General features: G+C 43.9%; 2 protein-coding genes across 4 annotated transcripts in view; one reads left to right on the forward strand and one right to left on the reverse strand.

Moving 5' to 3' along the window:
• Positions 1 to 13,474, reverse strand: part of LOC146078414 (uncharacterized) — a 99,223-nt gene extending 85,749 nt beyond the window's left edge. For both annotated transcript variants that reach the window (XM_083186105.1, XM_083186106.1), the window contains exons 1-2: positions 13,397 to 13,474; positions 13,080 to 13,274 (exon numbers count right to left, since the gene is read on the reverse strand). The gene's annotated coding sequence lies outside the window, so the exon portion shown is untranslated. The remainder of the gene's footprint in view (positions 1 to 13,079; positions 13,275 to 13,396) is intronic.
• The window catches only part of LOC146078371 (annexin A1-like), a 17,381-nt gene continuing 9,264 nt past the window's right edge, over positions 13,081 to 21,197 (forward strand). The window contains exons 1-6 of one of the 2 annotated variants that reach the window (XM_083186102.1): positions 13,081 to 13,218; positions 17,019 to 17,101; positions 17,851 to 17,941; positions 19,699 to 19,793; positions 20,452 to 20,565; positions 21,159 to 21,197. The exon at positions 21,159 to 21,197 is cut by the window's right edge and continues 52 nt beyond it. In XM_083186102.1, the coding sequence (XP_083042228.1) occupies positions 17,033 to 17,101; positions 17,851 to 17,941; positions 19,699 to 19,793; positions 20,452 to 20,565; positions 21,159 to 21,197 (408 nt within the window). In that variant the 5' untranslated portion in view covers positions 13,081 to 13,218; positions 17,019 to 17,032. The remainder of the gene's footprint in view (positions 13,219 to 17,018; positions 17,102 to 17,850; positions 17,942 to 19,698; positions 19,794 to 20,451; positions 20,566 to 21,158) is intronic. The other variant, XM_083186103.1, reaches the window with a different exon arrangement.

Consider the following 21,197-nt stretch of genomic DNA (forward strand, 5'->3'; position numbering starts at 1 on the left):
AAATTTTTCATTTTCAGAAGGTATGAAGGAGAAAAAGCACCCCAAAATATGTGCCCCAATTTCTCCCGAGTACGGCAATGCCTCACATGTGACCAAAAAATACCAGTTGGGTGCATGGCAGGACTCAGAAGGGAAGGAGTGATTTTTGGATTTTGCAGCTCAGATTCTGGTGGAATTTTGGTGGGTGCTATGTCGCATTAGCAAGACCCCCCAAGCACCAATACAGTGGAACCCCCCCACAAGTGACCCCATTTTGCAAACTACACCCCTCAGGGAATTCATCTAGGGGTATAGTGTACATTTCAAACCCCCAGGGGTTTCACCAATTTTGATACAACTGGGCAGTGAAAATGAAAAATTACATTTTTTTACACAAAAATGCAGTTCTGGCTCAAAATTTTTCATTTTCAGAAGGTATGAAGGAGAAAAAGCACCCCAAAATCTGTGCCCCAATTTCTCCCGAGTACGGCAATGCCTCACATGTGACCAAAAAATACCAGTTGGGTGCATGGCAGGACTCAGAAGGGAAGGAGTGATTTTTGGATTTTGCAGCACAGATTTTGGTGGAATGAATGGTGGGTGCTATGTTGCACCAATACAGTGGAACCCCCCCACAAGTCACCCCATTTTGCAAAGTACACCCCTCAGGGAATTCATCTAGGGGTATAGTGTACATTTCAAACCCCCAGGGGTTTCACCAATTTTGATACAAGTGGGCAGTGAAAATGAAAAATTACATTTTTTTACACAAAAATGCAGTTCTGGCTCAAAATTTTTCATTTTCAGAAGGTATGAAGGAGAAAAAGCACCCCAAAATATGTGCCCCAATTTCTCCCGAGTACGGCAATGCCTCACATGTGACCAAAAAATACCAGTTGGGTGCATGACAGGACTCAGAAGGGAAGGAGTGATTTTTGGATTTTGCAGCTCAGATTCTGGTGGAATTTTGGTGGGTGCTATGTCGCATTAGCAAGACCCCCCAAGCACCAATACAGTGGAACCCCCCCACAAGTGACCCCATTTTGCAAACTACACCCCTCAGGGAATTCATCTAGGGGTATAGTGTACATTTCAAACCCCCAGAGGTTTCACCAATTTTGATACAACTGGGCAGTGAAAATGAAAAATTACATTTTTTTACACAAAAATGCAGTTCTGGCTCAAAATTTTTCATTTTCAGAAGGTATGAAGGAGAAAAAGCACCCCAAAATCTGTGCCCCAATTTCTCCCGAGTACGGCAATGCCTCACATGTGACCAAAAAATACCAGTTGGGTGCATGGCAGGACTCAGAAGGGAAGGAGTGATTTTTGGATTTTGCAGCACAGATTTTGGTGGAATGAATGGTGGGTGCTATGTTGCACCTATACAGTGGAACCCCCCTACAAGTCACCCCATTTTGCAAAGTACACCCCTCAGGGAATTCATCTAGGGGTATAGTGTACATTTCAAACCCCCAGGGGTTTCACCAATTTTGATACAAGTGGGCAGTGAAAATGAAAAATTACATTTTTTTAAACAAAAATGCAGTTCTGGCTCAAAATTTTTCATTTTCAGAAGGAATGAAGGAGACAAAGCACCCCAAAATCTGTGCCCCAATTTCTCCCGAGTACGGCAATGCCTCATGTGTGACCAAAAAGTGGCAGGACTCAGAAGGGAAGGAGTGATATTTGGATTTTGCAGCACAAATTCTGGTGGAATGATGGTGGGTGCTATGTCGCATTAGCAAGACCCCCAAAGCACCAATACAGTGGAACCCCCCCACAAGGGACCCCATTTTGCAAACTACACCCCTCAGGGAATTCATCTAGGGGTATAGTGTACATTTCAAACCCCCAGGGGTTTCACCAATTTTGATACAAGTGGGCAGTGAAAATGAAAAATTACATTTTTTACACAAAAATGCAGTTCTGGCTCAAAATTTTTCATTTTCAGAAGGTATGAAGGAGAAAAAGAACCCCAAAATCTGTGCCCCAATTTCTCCCGAGTACGGCAATGCCTCACATGTGACCACAAAATACCATTTGGGTGCATGGCAGGACTCAGAAGGGAAGGAGTGATTTTTGGATTTTGCGGCTCAGATTCTGGTGGAATGAATGGTGGGTGCTATGTGGCATTAGCAAGACCCCCGAAGCACGGTGAAATTATGAACCTAAAAATCCATAGATGTGTGGTATATTTTAAAACACTCCTTTATACATAGGCCGGGTTTGTCGGGGCAAGTGTCACACTGGAAAATAGTTTGCTTTCTTATTCCCTTTTTATAGCAAACTTTGCACCTTTCTTGTGTCCTGCCCTTTTTTCCAGTGGAGGGGATTTCATCAGGAAAATGCTGCCCTGGTACAATACGGGGGCCAGTACTAGAAGTACTGGGGCCCTCTGCCTGCTGGTTCCCAAATATTAGGCCCTTTATGACTTCCTCTTGAAAGTGCATAAATGTCCCCCTCTGGCCGGTAGAACGGAATAGCACGTAAGCGTTATACAGTGCCATCTGGATGATATACACGGCCAGCTTCTTGTACCAGATTTTTGTTTTCCGCAGGGCACTGTACGGCTTCAGTACCTGATCTGAAAGATCCACTCCGCCCATGTACCTATTGTAATCCAGGATACAATTAGGTTTTGAGGTGTGGGTACTGGTACCTCGTACAGGGACGGAGGTGGTACTGTCTCCGTGAATTGTTGTCAGTATAAGGACATCCCTCTTGTCCTTATATTTGACCAACAACATATTTTCGGTGCATATTCCCCTGCTTTCACCCCTTCTCATTACTTGGGCAATGTGCGTTTTTGGGAGGCCTCTTTGGTTCTTGCGCACAGTACCGCAAGCTGCTGTACCTCTTGAACCAAGGGCCTTAAACAGGGTGATGCTGGTGTAAAAGTTATCCACATATAGGTGATAACCTTTATCCAGGAAGGGGTGCACTAAATCCCAGACAATTTTTCCACTAACACCTACGAGGGAGGGGGGGCATTCTGGCGGTTCAATTCTTGAATCCTTCCCTTCATATACCCTAAACCTGTGAGTGTACCCTGAGGTGCTTTCACACAGCTTATACATTTTTATGCCATACCTTGCCCTCTTACTGGGAAGGTACTGGCGGAATTTAACCCTTCCTTTAAAATGTATAAGGGACTCGTCTATGCAAATGAATTTATCTGGGATGTACATGTCTTCAAATTTGGCACTGAAATGATCAATGACCGGCCTGACTTTGAATAGCCGGTCAAAGGTGGGATCATCTCTGGGTGGGCACTGTGCATTATCGTTGTAATGCAAAAATTTAAGGATCGTCTCAAATCGAGCCCGGGGCATGGCCATACGGTAAAATGGGGTGCTGTACAGAACATCTGTACTCCAATATTGCCTAATTTCTGGCTTTTTTACTATGCCCATATGAAACACCAGACCCCAAAACGTCATCATCTCTACTGCATCTACAGGGGTCCACCTAGCAAATGATGACGTGGGGTTTTGAGCAATAAACTGCTGGGCATATAAATTAGTTTGGTCCACCATTAAATTTATAAAATCATCAGAGAAAAATAATTTGAAAAAGTCAATTTCTCTGAGACCTGTGGAATCAAATTGGATTCCTGGCATGGCCAAAAACTCAGGAACCTGGGGCTCAAAATTGTCTGGTGGTGGGGTCCATACGAGATCAATTATTGGGGGGGGGTCTCAGCTGCTCTACGGGGGCGTCTTTGAGGGGGACCCTCATCACCAGAGGAGGAAGAGGAGCTTAAGGCGAATCCTTCAAATTCCCCGCTTGCATCACTGGCTGTGTCAGAGTCAGAAGCAAGCATGGCATATGCCTCCTCCGCTGAATAAATTCTTCTGGATGACTGGGATGACATTTGGGATGACATTTGGGATGCCATTTTTATTTTTGTGTTACTGGTAGTGAAATGTTTCAACACGTGTATAGTGTAGGGGGGGGGTACAAACTTTATTTCAACCCGGGGGGTATGTAGTGTGTAGTGTGTATGTAGTGCAGAAAAAAAAATACTTTATACAAAAAAAAAAAATTGAAGGGGTTAAAAAAAAAAAAAATTGAAGGGGTTAAAAAAAAAAATTGAAGGGGTTAAAAAAAAAAATTGAAGGGGTTAAAAAAAAAAAAAAAAAGGTCCTGCGCCAAAAATTGAGCACAGATGTTGGTCAGTAACGTCCGTCACTGAACAGCGCTCAAAGGCAACAGGAATTTTATCAAAAAAAAAAAAAAAATAGATCAACCCTGTGCCGAAAAAGATGATCAGTGATGTACGTCACTGATCAGCGCACAGCGGCCACAGGACACCCACAAAATCACAGTGTGTGTAAAAAAAAAATTAAAAAAAGACCCCACAGCACACACACAAAAAAAAAAGGTGATCAGTGATGCGACACTGATTACCAGTGAGGGGCAGCAGGTGCACAACCTTTGGTGCAACTGACAGTGCAACTGGCAGGTATATATAAAAAAAAAAAACCTCTGCACCCCCAAAAAGTTGCTGATCACCTCAGATATAGTGATCAGCACAAAAGGCGGGGGCAGCAGACACAAAATTTAGCACTCTCTATCACTCTCTGTCACTATCTCTCTCTATCTCTCTATCTCTCACTATCTAACACTCTATGACACTGCAGCGGCAGCAGTGACAGGTATATATATATATAAAAAAAAACCTGCGCCCCCAAAAAGTTGCTGATCAGTTAATTTATACTGATCAGCACAAAAGGGGGGGCAGCAGTCAGTTATATAAAAAATATATAGCACAATCTGTGGTACTGGTTTCCTATCTGGGCGCCCGTCGCGGGCATCGCGGGTACATTTATGTATGGCCGCGACGCGACCGACGCGATGCCCGCGATTTCCCATTGAAACCAATGTTAAACTTGGAAATCGTGTCGGTCGCGTCGCGGCCGGCCATAAATGTACCCGCGATGCCCGCGACGCGATGCTCACGATTTCCCATAGGAATCAATGTTAAAAGCCGCGATGGACCCGATTTTACTGTTAAATGCCTCAATCCACCCGATTTGGCCATAGGAATCAATGTTAAATGGGCCACAGAGCCCATTAACCCTTAAATGTCCCCCCAAATTTTTGACGCCACCCCACGATCGACGCCAACCCGAAGCGTGGCGAGCGCAGTGAGCCCGCGAGGGGCGGCGGTACGCGTCCTCCGACCTTTTCATGCCCTACTATCCACTAGGGCGTGGTGTGAGAATATAATAGTGTGGCGAGCGCAGCGAGCCACCAAGCCCGAAGCGTGGCGAGCGCAGCGAGCCCCGCGAGGGGACGCGGATACCTTCACAATTATGCGCGTCCCCTCGCGGCCTTCACAGTGAAGGTATCCGCGTCCCCTCGCGGGGCTCGCTGCGCTCGCCACGCTTCGGGCTCGGTGGCTCGCTGCGCTCGCCACACTATTATATTCTCACACCACGCCCTAGTGGATAGTAGGGCATGAAAAGGTCGGAGGACGCGTACCGCCGCCCCTCGCGGGCTCGCTGCGCTCGCCACGCTTCGGGTTGGCGTGGATCGTGGGGTGGCGTCAAAAATTGGGGGGGACATTTAAGGGTTAATTGGGCCTAATTCAGGGTTAATATGGCCAAATCGGGTCAATTGAGCCATTTAACAGTGAAATCGCGGTCAATCAGCCTTTTTAACATTGTTCCCTATGGGAAAATCGCGGTGATCGCGGTCATCGCGGGCATCGCGACCATCCAATTTTACCCGCGATGCCCGCGATGACCGCGATCACCGCGATTTTTACCCCCGATGACCGCGATTTTGATCGTGGGCGCCCAGATAGGAAACAAGTACCCAATCTGTCACTATCTCTATCTCTCTCTCTCTCTATCTCTCTCTATCTCTCTCTATCTCTCTATCTATAACTATCACACTGCAGCAGCACAAAATATAGCACTCTCTGTCACTAGGCCTCTATCTCTCTCTCTCTATCTCTCTCTATCTCTCTCTATCTCTCTCTATCTCTCTCTATCTCTCTCTATCTCTCTCTCTATAACTATATCACACTGCAGCAGCACAAAATATAGCACTCTCTGACACTATCTCTCTCTATCTCTCTCTATCTAACTAACGCTATTACACTGCAGCAGCACAAGTTCACAACACAGGAAGTCACAAGTAACAGGATCCAGGAAGCATCCAGCACACTACAAGCAGTGATGAAGCAGGCAAGATATTTGCAAGGATCAGGTAAGTATTTTGCAAGGTTCTGGTCAGTATATCGCGGCAGCCAGGCACGGTGACCGCACTGCACGCAATTCCAGACCGGAATGGCGTCTGCAGTGCAGTCACCGTTAGTTTAAACCCCCCTCCATGGCTGTGATTGGTCCGTCGGTCCGACGGACCAATCACGGCCTTTTCGGGGCGGGCGGGGTGAGGTGGGGTGACACCAGTGTCACCCTTACACCCCGCGGTGATTGGTGCTGTACTTTACAGCACCAATCACCTCCGATCGCGTGTCACCGGCGAACGTTATTCGCCGGTGACACAGAAAACGCTGTAATTGGCTGTTCACACTGAACAGCCAATCACAGCGATCGCCGACGGGGGGGGCGGCATCGCAGCCCCCCCTGGGCATGCACGGACATGTCTGCTGTCAGGGACAGCAGACATGTTGAAACTGTCACCGCGTCTATAGACGCGGTGACAGTTAAATGCCATGACGTACATTTACGCCATGTGTCGGGAAGTACTTCCCGACCATGACGTAAATGTACGTCAATTGTCGGGAAGGGGTTAAGGGACTCAGGTACTGCTTTCTCATCAGAAGTAATCCTCCAGCACCCTCAATAGTTGTGAGTACGGAAGACCACTCCGCAAGGGAATGGGATGTGAGCTATTATAACGCAACAGGGTATTTCTATCCGTTGGCTTAGAATATAAAGCTGTAATCACCTGACCACTATCCAAAGTGATATCCACATCCAAAAACTGAACATTACCCAAATCAATATGAGAGGTAAGCTGGATGACACTGCCACTGTTGTTGTGTGCAATTAGCAGAGCTTCAAGTTGTGTAGGGTTTTCTGACCAAAAAATGAGTAAATCATCGATATATCGATAATAAAGCACAACACCAGGAATGAGACTATCATCTTGAAAAAACAGTTGTTTCTCTATACTGTACATAAATGTATTGGCGTAGGCAGGGGCCACAGCGGACCCCATAGCTACGCCAGACCGTTGTAGGAAGTACCTCCCATTATATAGGAAGTAATTCCTGGTCAGTACAAGTAATAACAGGTCCAAAAACAGTTCAATGGGAGGACCAGTATACAAAGGATTGTTGGTCAATAATTGTCTCACCACCTCCACACCTGCACCATGAGGGATGCAGGTGTAGAGGCTGGACACATCGGCAGTACACAGACATGTAATGGTGGACAAATCCTTGGTAAGATGTAGGTCCCTCAAAATCCTGAGCAAAGAGGTAGTGTCCTTCAGGTAAGAAGGCAATGCTTGAACACAAGGATTTAGTAACCCATCCAGGAATACTGATATCGGATGGTACAAGGACCCCCTGGCAGAAATGATCGGCCGGCCAGGGGGATCCTTGAGTGCCTTGTGAATCTTGGGAATACAGTAGAATAATGGCACCACAGGGTAGTCCACTGATAGTGCCGATTTTTATTCAGGGGAGATCAAGCCATCACGCACAGCCCCATTAAGCAGCTTATCCAATTCGGCTTTGTAACCCCATGTGGGGTCTTTGTCCAACACACCATAGGTGGACCTATCATTGAGTAAACGATCACATTCTGGGCGGTAATCTTCAGTGTTTAAAACCACCACAGCTCCGCCTTTATCTGCCCCACGAATGATAATGTTCCTACGTTTGGAAAGGGACTTAAGGGCCTCATTCTCCACTTTCGTGAGATTGTGCTGTAGTGGCATAGACATTGGACACTGAAACAACTCAGCTTGCTGTTCCATAAGCCTGGTAAACGTTTTAATGGCTGGATTTGACGTGATGGGATCGAACTTGGATCTCGGTGCAATTTGTCGAAGCTTCGGAGGAATAGGTGAAACCGATGTAGTCGATGGTGTAGGCGATGATTGTCGGCCAAAATGGTCTTTTAGACGTAAAGATCTATTCAGTCTATAGGTATCAACCTTCCACTGGAAGGGATCAGTGTGTCTCGATGGTATAAATGACAAACCTTTCGCCAACACCTGCATTTCAGTCTCCGATAGCGATGCTGAGGATAAATTGAACACTAGTTCTTTTTGTACTTCGACACTTTTTTGTTTGATTTGCCGGATGTTTTGGCCTGCACGCCTTGTTCTCCTCCTGCCTCTGGGTCTGGATTTTTCAATAGCATCGCCCGAGTCTTGGTCCCTAAAGGGAGTCTACCCCTGCCCGAGCCAGAGGGACCTGAATCGGTCTCACTTTGTGAGATGTTAGAGCTATCCGGGTTGGCTCCGCCCCTTTGATTGGGACGTTTTCTGAATGGCCTTGCTCGACCTTGGGTACGGGTCGGGTTGAGCCATTCATAGACTCTTTTTTGTTCATAGTCCATCTGGACTTTACGTAATTTATCCCTTTTAAAAGCCAATAGGTTGCTTTTGTATGTGTCCATTTGTTCCTGTAGCTTTTGGACCCAGTTGTTGTTAGGGTCTGACATAAGAGAAGGCATGTGAATTTTCTCATATTCATCAATTTGTTGTAGGAGGAGAGTTTGCTCACGAGTGGCCTCCTCTACTACTAACAGTATAAGGTCCATAGATCATTTGTTAAGAACCCCCAACCATCGGCGACAGAAGGCGGCATTGTGCTGACCGATGGTTGGGGTATTCTTCACCCGGAACCCCCGGGGAATCAATTTGCTCCTATAATAATCGGACAGACTAATACTGTGATATTTGAAATCACATTCTCTCTGTTTAAGACGTAACAGGTGTTTAAAGAGAGCCTCTGGCACTTGAGGAATTTTATCATCATCCATGCTGAGTTTTGACAAAATATTTTCTGCATCTGAATCAGAGAGGCTAAGCAAGTTGCACACATCCATCTGGATGAACTCAAGGGCCATGTCCATTTCCTGACTGGCTGCCGTCATAATAATGGACTGTCTCTTTAACAACACTGTGTCAGAAAAATATGCTAAAATCAGGAAACCAGGGACAGCAATATGCACCAGTATCACAGTCAATGTTAACCTTGAAATAGAAGGTGCCTTGATGGGAATTTCAATGTAGCTCAATGGAGCATAACCTGACAGACCATAATATGTAGCAAGAATCCGGCACTCAGTGGTAAAGCAAAAAATAGTACAGCTTACTGTTAGCTGGAATTGGGCTGCGGTGCCCTCCAATTGAAGTCCCGAGGGGCAGCAAATGTAGAGGCAAGAAGGAGGCGGCACTCGTCAGGCTTGAAGAAAAAGGGTCCTTTTAATACCGACCGTTTCGGGGTTACCCCCCGTCGTCAGGGCAGGACAGCAGATGCAATACAAGTACAACAAACACTGACATATATACCCAGTACATAGAACACACCCCCAGTACCCAATTAGCAAACCGATCGGACTCACCTGTCGGACGGCGGGACATGCTGCATTGCCAGACAGGAACAGGAAGTGTTCTGTCAGCTGCACACGGCCCCCGTGTCCGGCAGTCAGAGAATCCCCAGCAACGCATGTAGCACTAATTCGGTCCATGTCTACCCGGCCGGAAGCACCGCCGGGAGCTTCAGTCCACATTAATGTGTAACTTCCGCCCTCCAGCCAAGCACTCTCCTGACCGTGCCAACCAAGACCGGAAGTGCATCACACTAGCCAGGACTCTGATTGGAACCCGATCGGTTCCCTAGCAACACAAGTAAGCACAAAACAATGCACAGTTATACACTATCACCGGGCAATTGCAATAAGTACATACATGTAAAAAACAACAGCTGCATGAATCACCACAAGTAAGACAACTTATGCCCAGTTACTCTAGACAATCCAACCTGAAGGACCATTTGGTCAAACTTGATATATCGGGTTGGGATAAAACAGCACCCACACATTTCCTCACCAGGAAAAATGGGTGCTTCAGATGTTTGGGTTGTGTTACCTGTAAAACCATGACTGTCAGCAATGTGTTTTTCCATCCTTCATCCAAGAAGAGTTTTTCTATCAAGTTTCCTTTAACTTGTAGTTCGACCTATGTTGTTTACCTTTTAACGTGTCCTTGTGGGCTGTCCTATGTGGGGAAGACCCAGCGTCAATTTAAGGAACGCATGGCCCTGCATAGGACAGCCATCAATCAGGCCATTCAATCTGGCCACAGTGACCAGCCAATTGCTCGTCACTGTTTGATATTCAAGCACTCGGTTGGCGACATTAGATCTATCATTATTGATCACATACCCACAACTTTACGGGGGGGTAATAGAAACAAGGCATTGCTACAACGCGAGAGCAAGTGGATTTTTCTATTGGGGACCATGGCTCCCAATGGATTAAATGAGTCACTTGGACTCCAGTGTTTTTTATAGGTTATAACCCTGTATATATTTTTTTCAGGGACCCAGTGTTTTTGCAAACATCTTACACTATGTTTACCACGCTCATTTTTACACTGCCTTGTGCTCTCATGTGCCCCCCTATACTGTTTCAATTTTGAGCTTTACTGTGAGTGACGTCTGCCCATTTGGGACACTGTTGTTTTTAGGCTTCAATATATTAGCCATTTGTTTGTTTATTTTCTGTATGTTTCTATGTGTTTTATGTCTCCTGATTTATTATGGTGCTGGACCTGGTTATGCACAACAGTCTTACTTGTGGTGATTCATGCAGCTGTTGTTTTTTACATGTATGTACTTATTGCAATTGCCCGGTGATAGTGTATAACTGTGCATTGTTTTGTGCTTACTTGTGTTGATAGGGAACCGATCGGGTTCCAATCAGAGTCCTGGCTAGTGTGATGCACTTCCGGTCTTGGTTGGCACGGTCAGGAGAGTGCTTGGCTGGAGGGTGGAAGTTACACATTAATGTGGACTGAAGCTCCTGGCGGTGCTTCCGGCCGGGTAGACATGGACCGAATTAGTGCTACATGCGTTGCTGGGGATTCTCTGACTGCCGGACACGGGGGCCGTGTGCAGCTGACAGGACACTTCCTGTTCCTGTCTGGCAATGCAGCATGTCCCGCCGTCCGACAGGTGAGTCCGATCGGTTTGCTAATTGGGTACTGGGGGTGTGTTCTATGTACTGGGTATATATGTCAGTGTTTGTTGTACTTGTATTGCATCTGCTGTCCTGCCCTGACGACGGGGGGTAACCCCGAAACGGTCGGTATTATAAGGACCCTTTTTCTTCAAGCCTGACGAGTGCCGCCTCCTTCTTGCCTCTATATATATATATATATATATATATATATATATATATATATATATATATATATATATATACACATATATACATATATATATATATATATATATATATATATACATACATACACACACACACACACACACACACACACACACACACACATCAATCATAGTATCTTATGTATGAAGCCAGGCACTCCACAGCCTTTTCAATACATTTTAGTAGCAAAGATGTGAATTCTGACATTCGGGGTCATAGAATCCCTTTACACCTTGATAAAGGTAATTAAAACCCAGAGGAGTACCACTGCCTTTGTTTGCACCGTTGTTGAGATGTGTATATATATATATATATATATATATATATATATATATATATATATACACATATACATACATATATATATATATACATATACATATATATATATATATATATAGAGAGAGAGAGAGAGAGAGAAGGTTTTAATGCTTCTAGGAGGGTCCTGGGAAGTTGCACTGGGGCCCTGGCTGCAGCCCCCTAAATATACCCCGATCCCGCATCAGGGCTGTGTGTAGGGTAATGGACACCACGCATTGGTGCCAGGGAGAAGGCACAAGAAGCAATGAACATATAATCCCCTTGGCAATGAGCATGCAACCCCCCTCCCCCTGACAACAAGCTTATAACCCCCCCCCCCCCCCCAGGCAACTAGCATGTGACCACCCCCCTTGGCAATAAGCATGTAACTCCCTAGAAATGAGCATGTAATTTCTCCTAGCAATGAGCATGTAGCTCCCTCTAGCAACAAGCATGTAATCCCTAATAGGAATGAGAATGAAACCCATGGCAAGAAGCATGTAGGTAAGCTTCACTTACTGTATGTGGCATAATATGTAATAGGCATTACGGTGTGTAGTGTAATGTGTAGTAGGCATTACGGTGTGTTGTATAATTAGTAGTAGGCATTACGTTGGGTGGCATGATGTGTAATGGGCATTACGTTGGATGGCATTATGTTAAAAGTTATGTGTAATGGGCATTACAGTGTAAATTTTTGAAGCGCGCCTTCTGTGATCACTGTCCCTCTTTCTGGTGTATGTGTGGGGGAAATGATTAATTCTGAAGTGCATATAAATAAATAAGTCACCTTCTATTTAGTTTGCATTGACGCCTAATAGGAGGTGATGGACACGCCCAGTAGGCGGTAATGGACACACCCAGTAGGTAGTGATGGACACGACCCTCCAATGGTGCACCCCCTAATAAAATGGGCTGCGCACGCCTATGTTCACCTGTATTCAATCATCTTCAAATTGACTCAGGCCACTATTGCCAAATTTCCCCTATATGGGAGGATACCCACCCCCTCTCTGGTAGGATGAACTATCTGTCCAGCCATTAAGCCAGGTGGAACTCAGAATTAGTGGTTTGAGGCAATTTGTGGCTTACTGAGTACAGGTGAATGAACAGGTACAGTGCTTACTTGCAGTTGTAAAAATCCAGGACCAATTTACTGTGCAATTGCAATATACACTATTCCTTGTTTTCATCCATTTACTGTGATTTTTTAACTAGTAGTATTATTGCCTATACAAGATAAAACAGTTACATGCAATTTAAGTTTGCAGCAAACTGTGTCTGTGCCTGCTGCATACTTGAAATGTTAAGCAAATAATATGTATTTTAACAACCAAATGCCAGAAAATCTCTGTTGGAAGTAATCTGTTGTTAGTCTAGTATACTTGTCTGAAATAACAGTGTACTTGCCAACCAATCAGGGCTTCATCAGAGGTATGTGTTGTTGCTAGGTGTGGCTTGTTACTTCTTCATAAAAATCAGCAGTTGCTTTTTCCACTCTTCCAGCTCACAGCACATTAACCTTCAATCTTCTCTGAAACGCTGTAAGGTGGGTTTTCATTTCTCCACTATGATTCCTTTTGTCTCCCTTTAATTCATTGGCTGCTGTGTAGAAAGAATGATACAGGTTTAAAGAAAAGCTTTACTTTAGATTGCATGTAGCTTTAATGTTTTTTTTTTTTTTTTTAATATATAATAAGATGCCATTTGAAAGGTTTCTTTATAACCTTATCAATAATCCACTGTATTCTAGTAAAGGACCATTGTGTATCTGTAAGTAGTAAGAAGTCTGTTAGAGTTTCGGCAGTCCCAGCAGAACGGCCAAAGGCATTCTTTATGTGAAAACACAAAACAGATTTTCTGTTTGCTGCCAAGTTTCTATTAACTGCTTGGTGGTTGTGTCCAATGTCCTACTTTCATCCATGTTGTGTTATGAGTAGAACATGTGTATTTCTGAATTTAGAGGAAATTGGTGGCAAGGGTTGAAATGATTTACCTTTATGAATCTGTAATAATCTTTGGCTTGGAGGGCTTCCAAAATAAATAAAATGGGATGTTAATGTACAGTTCGCTTACACTGATGTTCGTTCAAATACAAGCTGCACAATATTGCTTTTTCTGGATTAAAATGTGAAAACGTTTTTTTTTTTTTTTTTTGCTTCTCCAACCTCATTACCATCTGTGCTCTCTGCAGTCTCTGTGGGTGAGGCCCAGGGTGTGTCTGCCTAGCTGTCTATTGCCTGTGGCTGCAAGTCCAATTAACTTTTTCTTTACTGCATTGTTTGCTATTTTCAGACTATGGTGACTCAAGTGCATCAAACTTTTCACTTGCGTTCATGCATGATTAACCGTTTTCTCCCCAAATGCAATCTTCTGTACTTTGCCTTCTAATGCCCCAAACACCAGCTACAGTAATTCTGTTATGTTTTCTCTCAACCCCCTGAACTGTTATAGTAGCCTCTTCTCTCATAAGACTGGGGAGGTGCTGATGTCTCGAGGTGATAACGTCACTGATTGACTATGGCTTGTACTGTTCTGCATGTAGGCCATAAAATCGGTCCATGAGTCAGGAAGAACGGTTTGTTATGCTTAAGCTAAAAACTGTATGATTACTGTTATACACTTAGGGGTGTATGTAATAATGATTGCTAGTATGTACTAATGTTAACTCCTGGAGCAATCTTTAGTTATCATTTTTTTTTGTGCAGCCTCATTGTTGTGGTTTACTGTAGTCACACCCATGTTTGTGGTAATGCTAGCTTTTGTGTCTTAACTCCTAAGAAACATGACTGCTATAGATTTCCTGCTTTCAACATACTGTATATTAGTCAGCTTTGGCAATGCTTCCACTCCATTGTCCACATGTACAGTACAAGTGTAAAAAATAAAAAATCACTTTGCCACAGTTTGTTTGTCTCCATGTGTCAGTCTGGCTGTTAACGACCCCTTCACTGCTGAGCATTTTATTACTATTCAAATATAGGGGCTCCAGAAATAATTGGAAATATAAATATAAGGAACACTCCAAGGGAAGAGGCAGTAGTGACCTGCTGGTCAGAGAACAAATAAGTGGGCATGATGTATAATTTTGTATTGCAGTAAATCCGTGTTTCTCAGCTCCAATCCCCAGGAACCCTTAATGGTGCATGTTTTGCACTATTAATATATAGATCATCAGATGATGCTATTTATTTCACTTGTGATACTAATGCTGCGCACCTAAAGATTAATCTGTCTGGTGGGAACAGAAATCTGGTAATGTATGGCAGGGTATGAGAATCGGGTAATGTATGGCAGGGTATGAGAATCGAACATTTACTTCCAAACACTTTAAAAAACTGACAAATTGGTTAAATTCATTTGATTAACAAATTTATCGGAACAATTGTTTTTGCCCATTTTCCAGTGTTTGGTTTGTCATTGCTCCGAAATTTTTGTTCTCACCAGACATATTGGACACCTAAATCTGTAGGTCTGTACCCAGCATTAGCATCAATTTAACTACCAATGGTGCAGCAGGTGCATTGTACCAGGGCCCTTGAGAACTAAGGGGCCCACTGCGGTGTGGCATATTGCAACCTTGGGTTGGAGTGGCTGAGGGGGGCCAAATTTATACTTTTGCACTTGGGCTAACCACTCACAAGTTCCACCACTGGCAGGGGCGTAGCTAAAGGTTCATGGGCCCTGGTGCGAAAGGTCAGCTTGGGGCCCCCCTACATACAACAAAATTAAAATCTTGGTCTGTTTATATTTTAATGTAGACACATAATATGCCCCCACAGTGCCAGATATGCTCCCACAGTGCCAGAGACACATATGCCCCCACAGTGCCAGATATGCTCCCACAGTGCCAGAGACACATATGCCCCCACAGTGCCAGATATGCCCCCACAGTGACAGATACACATATGCCCCCACAGTGCTAGATATTCCCCCACAGTGCCAAATACACATATGCCCCCACAGTGCCAGAAATGCCCCCACAGTGCCAAATAAACATATGCCCCCACAGTGCCAGAAATGCCCCCACAGTGCCAAATAAACATATGCCCCTTTCCCACCAGCAACTCACGATTGTTGCTGCAATGCTGCCTCTCCATCTGCTGCTGCTGCTGCTGGGCGAGGGGGGGGGGGGGGATCCGGTGGGGTCAGACAGCCTCCTGCTCTCCCTGGCCGCTTAGCCAGTCACTGGCTGCGGCCAGGCAGCCTCCTGCGCTGGCCACGGCTTCCAGAACACGGCCGCGGCTACAGGAAAATGGCCGCCGGCATGTCCTCAGTGCAGGAGGCCGGCGGCCATTTTCCTGTAGCCGCGGCCGTGTTCTGGAAGCCGCGGCCAGCGCAGGAGGGCAGCCTGTGACTGGCTAAGCGGCCCGGTGGGACCTGCTGCCATCGCCCCCCCTGGCTCAGGGGCCCGACCGCTGCGACCCCTGTAGCTACGCCACTGACCACTGGTGTTCTATTAGGGGTCCCCTGAGATTTGGAGATGGGGGAAACAGTCAGAGATTAAGTTTGACTTTAATATTGTGACTTTTATTCTACTTTTAAGTATCAGTACTACTGCTACTTAAGATGAGTTGTGGAGGGGACTGATATCTGGAGTTAGGGGATAAGAGTATATAAGGATCTGATAAGATTTGTGCCAAAGACGGCATAGAATATGAGACTACGGCAGGCATTTGGAACCTTGAAGTGTGAAGGAGGCAAAAATGGGGGTATAGACAGGCAGTTGGACACACTGGATTAAAGAGTGACCAGGAAAGGGAGGATTAACAGATGCTTATGAAGGACCTAGTGGATAGCAAAGGAGCATATTGGTGAACCAAGAGAAGAGGTACAGTATAAACAGGCAGAGGGATAAAAACAGTCAATGATAGACCCAGACAGATGTATTGGAGGAGATGAAGGGGAGAACAAAGTTACAAATGTTGTGCAGAAGAAATCGCTTTTTACTTCTCAAAAGTGGCAAATAAAAGGATGGGCAGGCTAGGTATAAATACACGACCCATTGATTTAGCTGTGAGTAGATCTTTGGCTATCTTATTCCTGTATTGGTGGAGTGTAGACTTGTTGGAGTAGAACATGCAAAAAAAAATTTTTTGTTTGCTATTTAATGCATTTGTACTTGGCACATTCAGGACAACAGTATTGCATAGATAATAGTCCTATCTCACGCTGTACTGGCTTTCATCAGCAATATAGTGTCCTTGCAAAATGGCATTGAAGAAAAGCAAGTTTACTATCTGTATTTTAAATGTACAGACTTTCATTAAAGACTCTTCACTTTTACTGTATGAATAGAATGGTTTATCATGGCTTTAACTTTTTTCATTTTCTTTTCTTGCCTTCTAGAAGCTGAGCTCATTATGTCTTTTATGCAAGAATTCCTAGCAAATGCTAAATTTCTGGAAGAAGGAGGACACCAAGCATGTACTGTAAGTTAAAAAAAAATGGGTACTTGTGTAGCATCACAGACCATTTGGTATGCAATGCGATATCGCGCAATGTTCACCAATGTCATACAATTTTAAAATTGTATGACATTGTATATGCCATACAATGCGATGGGATGCGATTATAACTTGTATAAGCACCCTAATGGGTGCTTACAATGTTAAATGCACCCCCACGCCACCCCCCACTATAAACGTGAACCCGAAGCGTGGCGAGCGCAGCGGTATGCGTCCTTCGACCTTTTCATACCCCCACTATCCATGTCGGCGCGGAGTGGATTTTATAAAGTGCCCGAAGCGTGGCGAGCGTTCGCGTATACCTGTGAAGTGCTGCGCGTCCCCTCGCGGGGCTGGCTGCGCTCGCCACGCCGATGTGGATAGTGGGGGTATGAAGAGGTCGGAGGATGCGTACCGCCCCCCTCGCGGGCTCGCTGCGCTCACCACGCTTCGGGTTCACGTTTATAGTGGGGGTGCATTTAACATTGTAAGCACCCATTAGGGTTCTTAAAAGCACCCATTAGGGTTCTTAAAAGCACCCATTAGGGTGCTTATACAATTTTTCATCGTCTAGGGGGCTAAAATCGCATTGCACTGCATCGAGTGTATGGCATGCGATGAGATCAAAAAATCGCACGATCAATATCGGGGGCGGCGTGATAATACACAAGTACCTGAGGTTGGGAATCCCTGGGCTGAATTAAGTTAATGCTAATAATATATTCCTTTTGCAGGCTGATGAGGCTGGGCCATCACTTAAAGCACATTCTGGTTTCAATGCTGCAAGTGATGCCGCTGCTCTAGATAAAGCAATTAAAACTAAAGGTAAGATACCATTACATAATTTGTGTTTTTTTTCTTGCTGGGAAGTGGGTACATGTGCATAGACATAAACACGATGTTGTAGCAGGGTTTGTGGTGTAGATTCATTACTTGTAGACATTGGGTTTAGCCGTTCTGTTCAATAGATTCATATTTTATTAATGTGGTTCCTCCACAGACTTGCATCACTTTGTTCTCTTTAAAGCATCTGCATTTTTAATAATGCTATTTGGCAGAGTATCTAGTTGATGCTGAACTGGATTATGTAGTTCCCAACTCCAGACTTTATGCACCTTTGTAGCCATTACTGGCTGACGCACTTTAGTTAGCATAACCTATGGGTCTTTTAATTTAATTTGTGACACAGGTCGAGATGTGCTAAGCCTGATCTGCTCCTACCTGTCATTTTTCAAACACAGCTTTTGACATGACAGTTAGAAGCTGACTGGTGGCTTATCACTCTCCATTTTATCCCTTTTCAAGCTTAGTACATCTGGCCATTTGTTAGGTGACATGGAATACATGCGATGTAGCATAACTACATCCCTTCCCCCTTTTTTATTTGTTTTTTGGTCACCTCTCCATGAGAAGCCTATAGTGGAAAAGTCATTAAACCTCCCCAAATGCTGCACTAGAAAGTCCCCATAAAAAATCTCCCCACCCCCTCCTGCTTACTAGTGAAGTGGGCAGGTGGTATGTGTGAGAACTGCCCACTCGTCTGAGGTACTGTGGACTGTCCAAAAATATGGAGCCTCCCAGCACTTATTTATTATTTATTAACAGTTTCTTATATAGCGCTGCATATTCCGTTGCGCTTTACAAAGGAGACAGTGATACAACAAACTATTTACAGACAGTCAAAATGTAGGCGGGCCCTGCTCGCTAGATTACAATCTATAGGGAAATAGGCATTGATACATAAGGATAGATACTGTATTCTTTATTGCATCGATTCCACCAGAATTTACTTACGGTATACACTTAAGGTATAGTAGACAAGTGGTTGCTGTATAATTATCATTGTGTGACGTGAATGTAGCAAAGATTACAATTCCTGAAGTCATTATTTATGTATTTTTTTTTTTTTATTGAAATGTCATTGCTTAGAGTTTAATGCTTTGCACACACTGAGATTTGACCTTAGATTTTGACTATATAGTCAAAATCTCATGCAGATTGCACAGGTTTTTTACCTTGCGATACCAATGCACGCTCCCGGGACAGCACAAATCGAAACCCAGATAGAAAGACAGGGCAGCAATGACTATATCTTACAAATCAAATGTAGATAGCATGAATTGTATGTAAATACAGTAGTACAGAGTTAGCAAAGAATGCATAACAATCGAATCTTAGGTCTAATAACACTGTGTGTACATACCATAAGTCCCAAGACTAAATAAATTTGCTATAATGATTAATTGGCATAGGGTTGCTTTGTGTCTGTTATAGACTCGATTAAATTATTGTTGTTGACTTGCAGTGAGCTTTATGCTATGACTTGTTAATCATTTATAGGGGGTGTTTATCAAATCTTGAAGATAAAATTGAAAGATAAAGTACTAGCAGGTCATTTCGGAGAAAATGACAGTGTATTAGTTGGTATTTAATCATTTTTTAAACAATTTGTCTTTGAGCTTTAATAACTCCCACCTCCAGCCCATAGTCTAATCATAGCTTTATCTTGCGTCACCTGAATTTTTTTTTATTTTTTTTTAGCACTACTACAGGCTTTAACCTGATGAGCTTTTTCATTGTAGGTGTTGATGAAGGTACCATCATTGATGTGTTGACCAAAAGAACAAATGCTGAGCGTCAGCAAATAAAGGCTGCATACCATCAACAAACTGGCAAGGTAGTTACTACAAGCTTGACGGTATTGGAAAATCTGTCGTTTTTCATGATTGGTGAAAAGAAATGTTGCATAAATGTGAACAAAAATATCCTGCTGTAAGAGAGGAGACTGTCTATTGGAATATTCCAGCTTTCTCATTGGGCATGTTACCTTGCTTTCCCTTCAAATTGGGACACATGAATTATAGAGGTTCTGTGGCCGTGGGGTATGCTGTTATGGGATCCCCTGAACACCACGGTGGAGAGAAGCCCCAAGGGTTCTATAGAGTAATTCTAGCTTTTTCGGGCATTGCTCCTGTTGATTGGGTATTAGTGCATGGGTAAATGCGGTAAAATTCAGATAACAGGGCTTGTACTGCATTTTCCTTTTTTAGTGCATCTCCCCCATAGACTGGTAACACCTAATTGGTTAAAAATATTTCACAGATGTAGCCATGCTCATTCAACCTCCTACAATATGGTTGCACGTGTGTGCAATTATGGATTTGACTTCACACACCAGGGTGTGAAAAGTCTCACAGGGTGATCGTGTAGCGTAAAGTCTATGGGTGCATGCATAACTTATAAACTGTATAGTACAAGCTCATGAATGACTAAAAAATTGAAGAAATTCCCAAGTGTTACGGTTTTGCCTTGAGCATGTGATATCTTTGAATTAGTCTTTAGATGATGCATTGAAGAAAGCCCTCTCAAGCCACCTGGAGGAGGTTGTCTTGGGACTGCTCAAAACTCCAGCGCAATTTGATGCTCATTGCTTAAAGGCTGCTGTCAAGGTAAGTTTACATTGTATAGTAAAATTCAACATGTCCCTTTGTGACTTTCTTTTTGGAATTTGCAACTAAGGGCTTTTTTTTTTTATCCACAATCACAAGTAATTTGTCTTGCCAGTGGCTAGTGAGATATTTGATCAAAATCCGAGAGAGCAGCGAAAACACTGCTTCTGAAAACATGAAGGTTTCACTTAACTTGTGTGTTTTCAGGAGAAATTTTGCTTTTTATTGGGTGTTCTAATTGGATTACTTGATTTTAATAAAGAAATGATTTCCCAAAGGGTAATAGGGCAATTTTTCCATTCAATTTCCTGAGTCTGGATTGCCCTATACACATGATGTAAGAAAAGTTACAAGTCAGTGTATTGTATGGACTTGCCAGGCAATCTAACCAGGTTGTGCCTACATGCACTAAAGATCTGAGCCACCCATGACTATGGGGTGTACACATGGAATGATTTGTGCTTAATTTTTAAATGATCTAGACCACTTAAAATTACCCAGTGTGCATGCCCCATAAGTTTTGGTCAAAAATGCTACATTCTGTATAGTTAGTTAAAATTTTGGACTACTTTTACAAATAAGGTGTGTTTCAGGGGCTTGGAACAGATGAAAGTACGTTGGTTGAAATTCTA

Source organism: Crinia signifera, chromosome 1 (assembly GCF_055691185.1).
Source record: "Crinia signifera chromosome 1, ASM5569118v1, whole genome shotgun sequence".
Taxonomy (NCBI): Eukaryota; Metazoa; Chordata; class Amphibia; order Anura; family Myobatrachidae; genus Crinia; species Crinia signifera.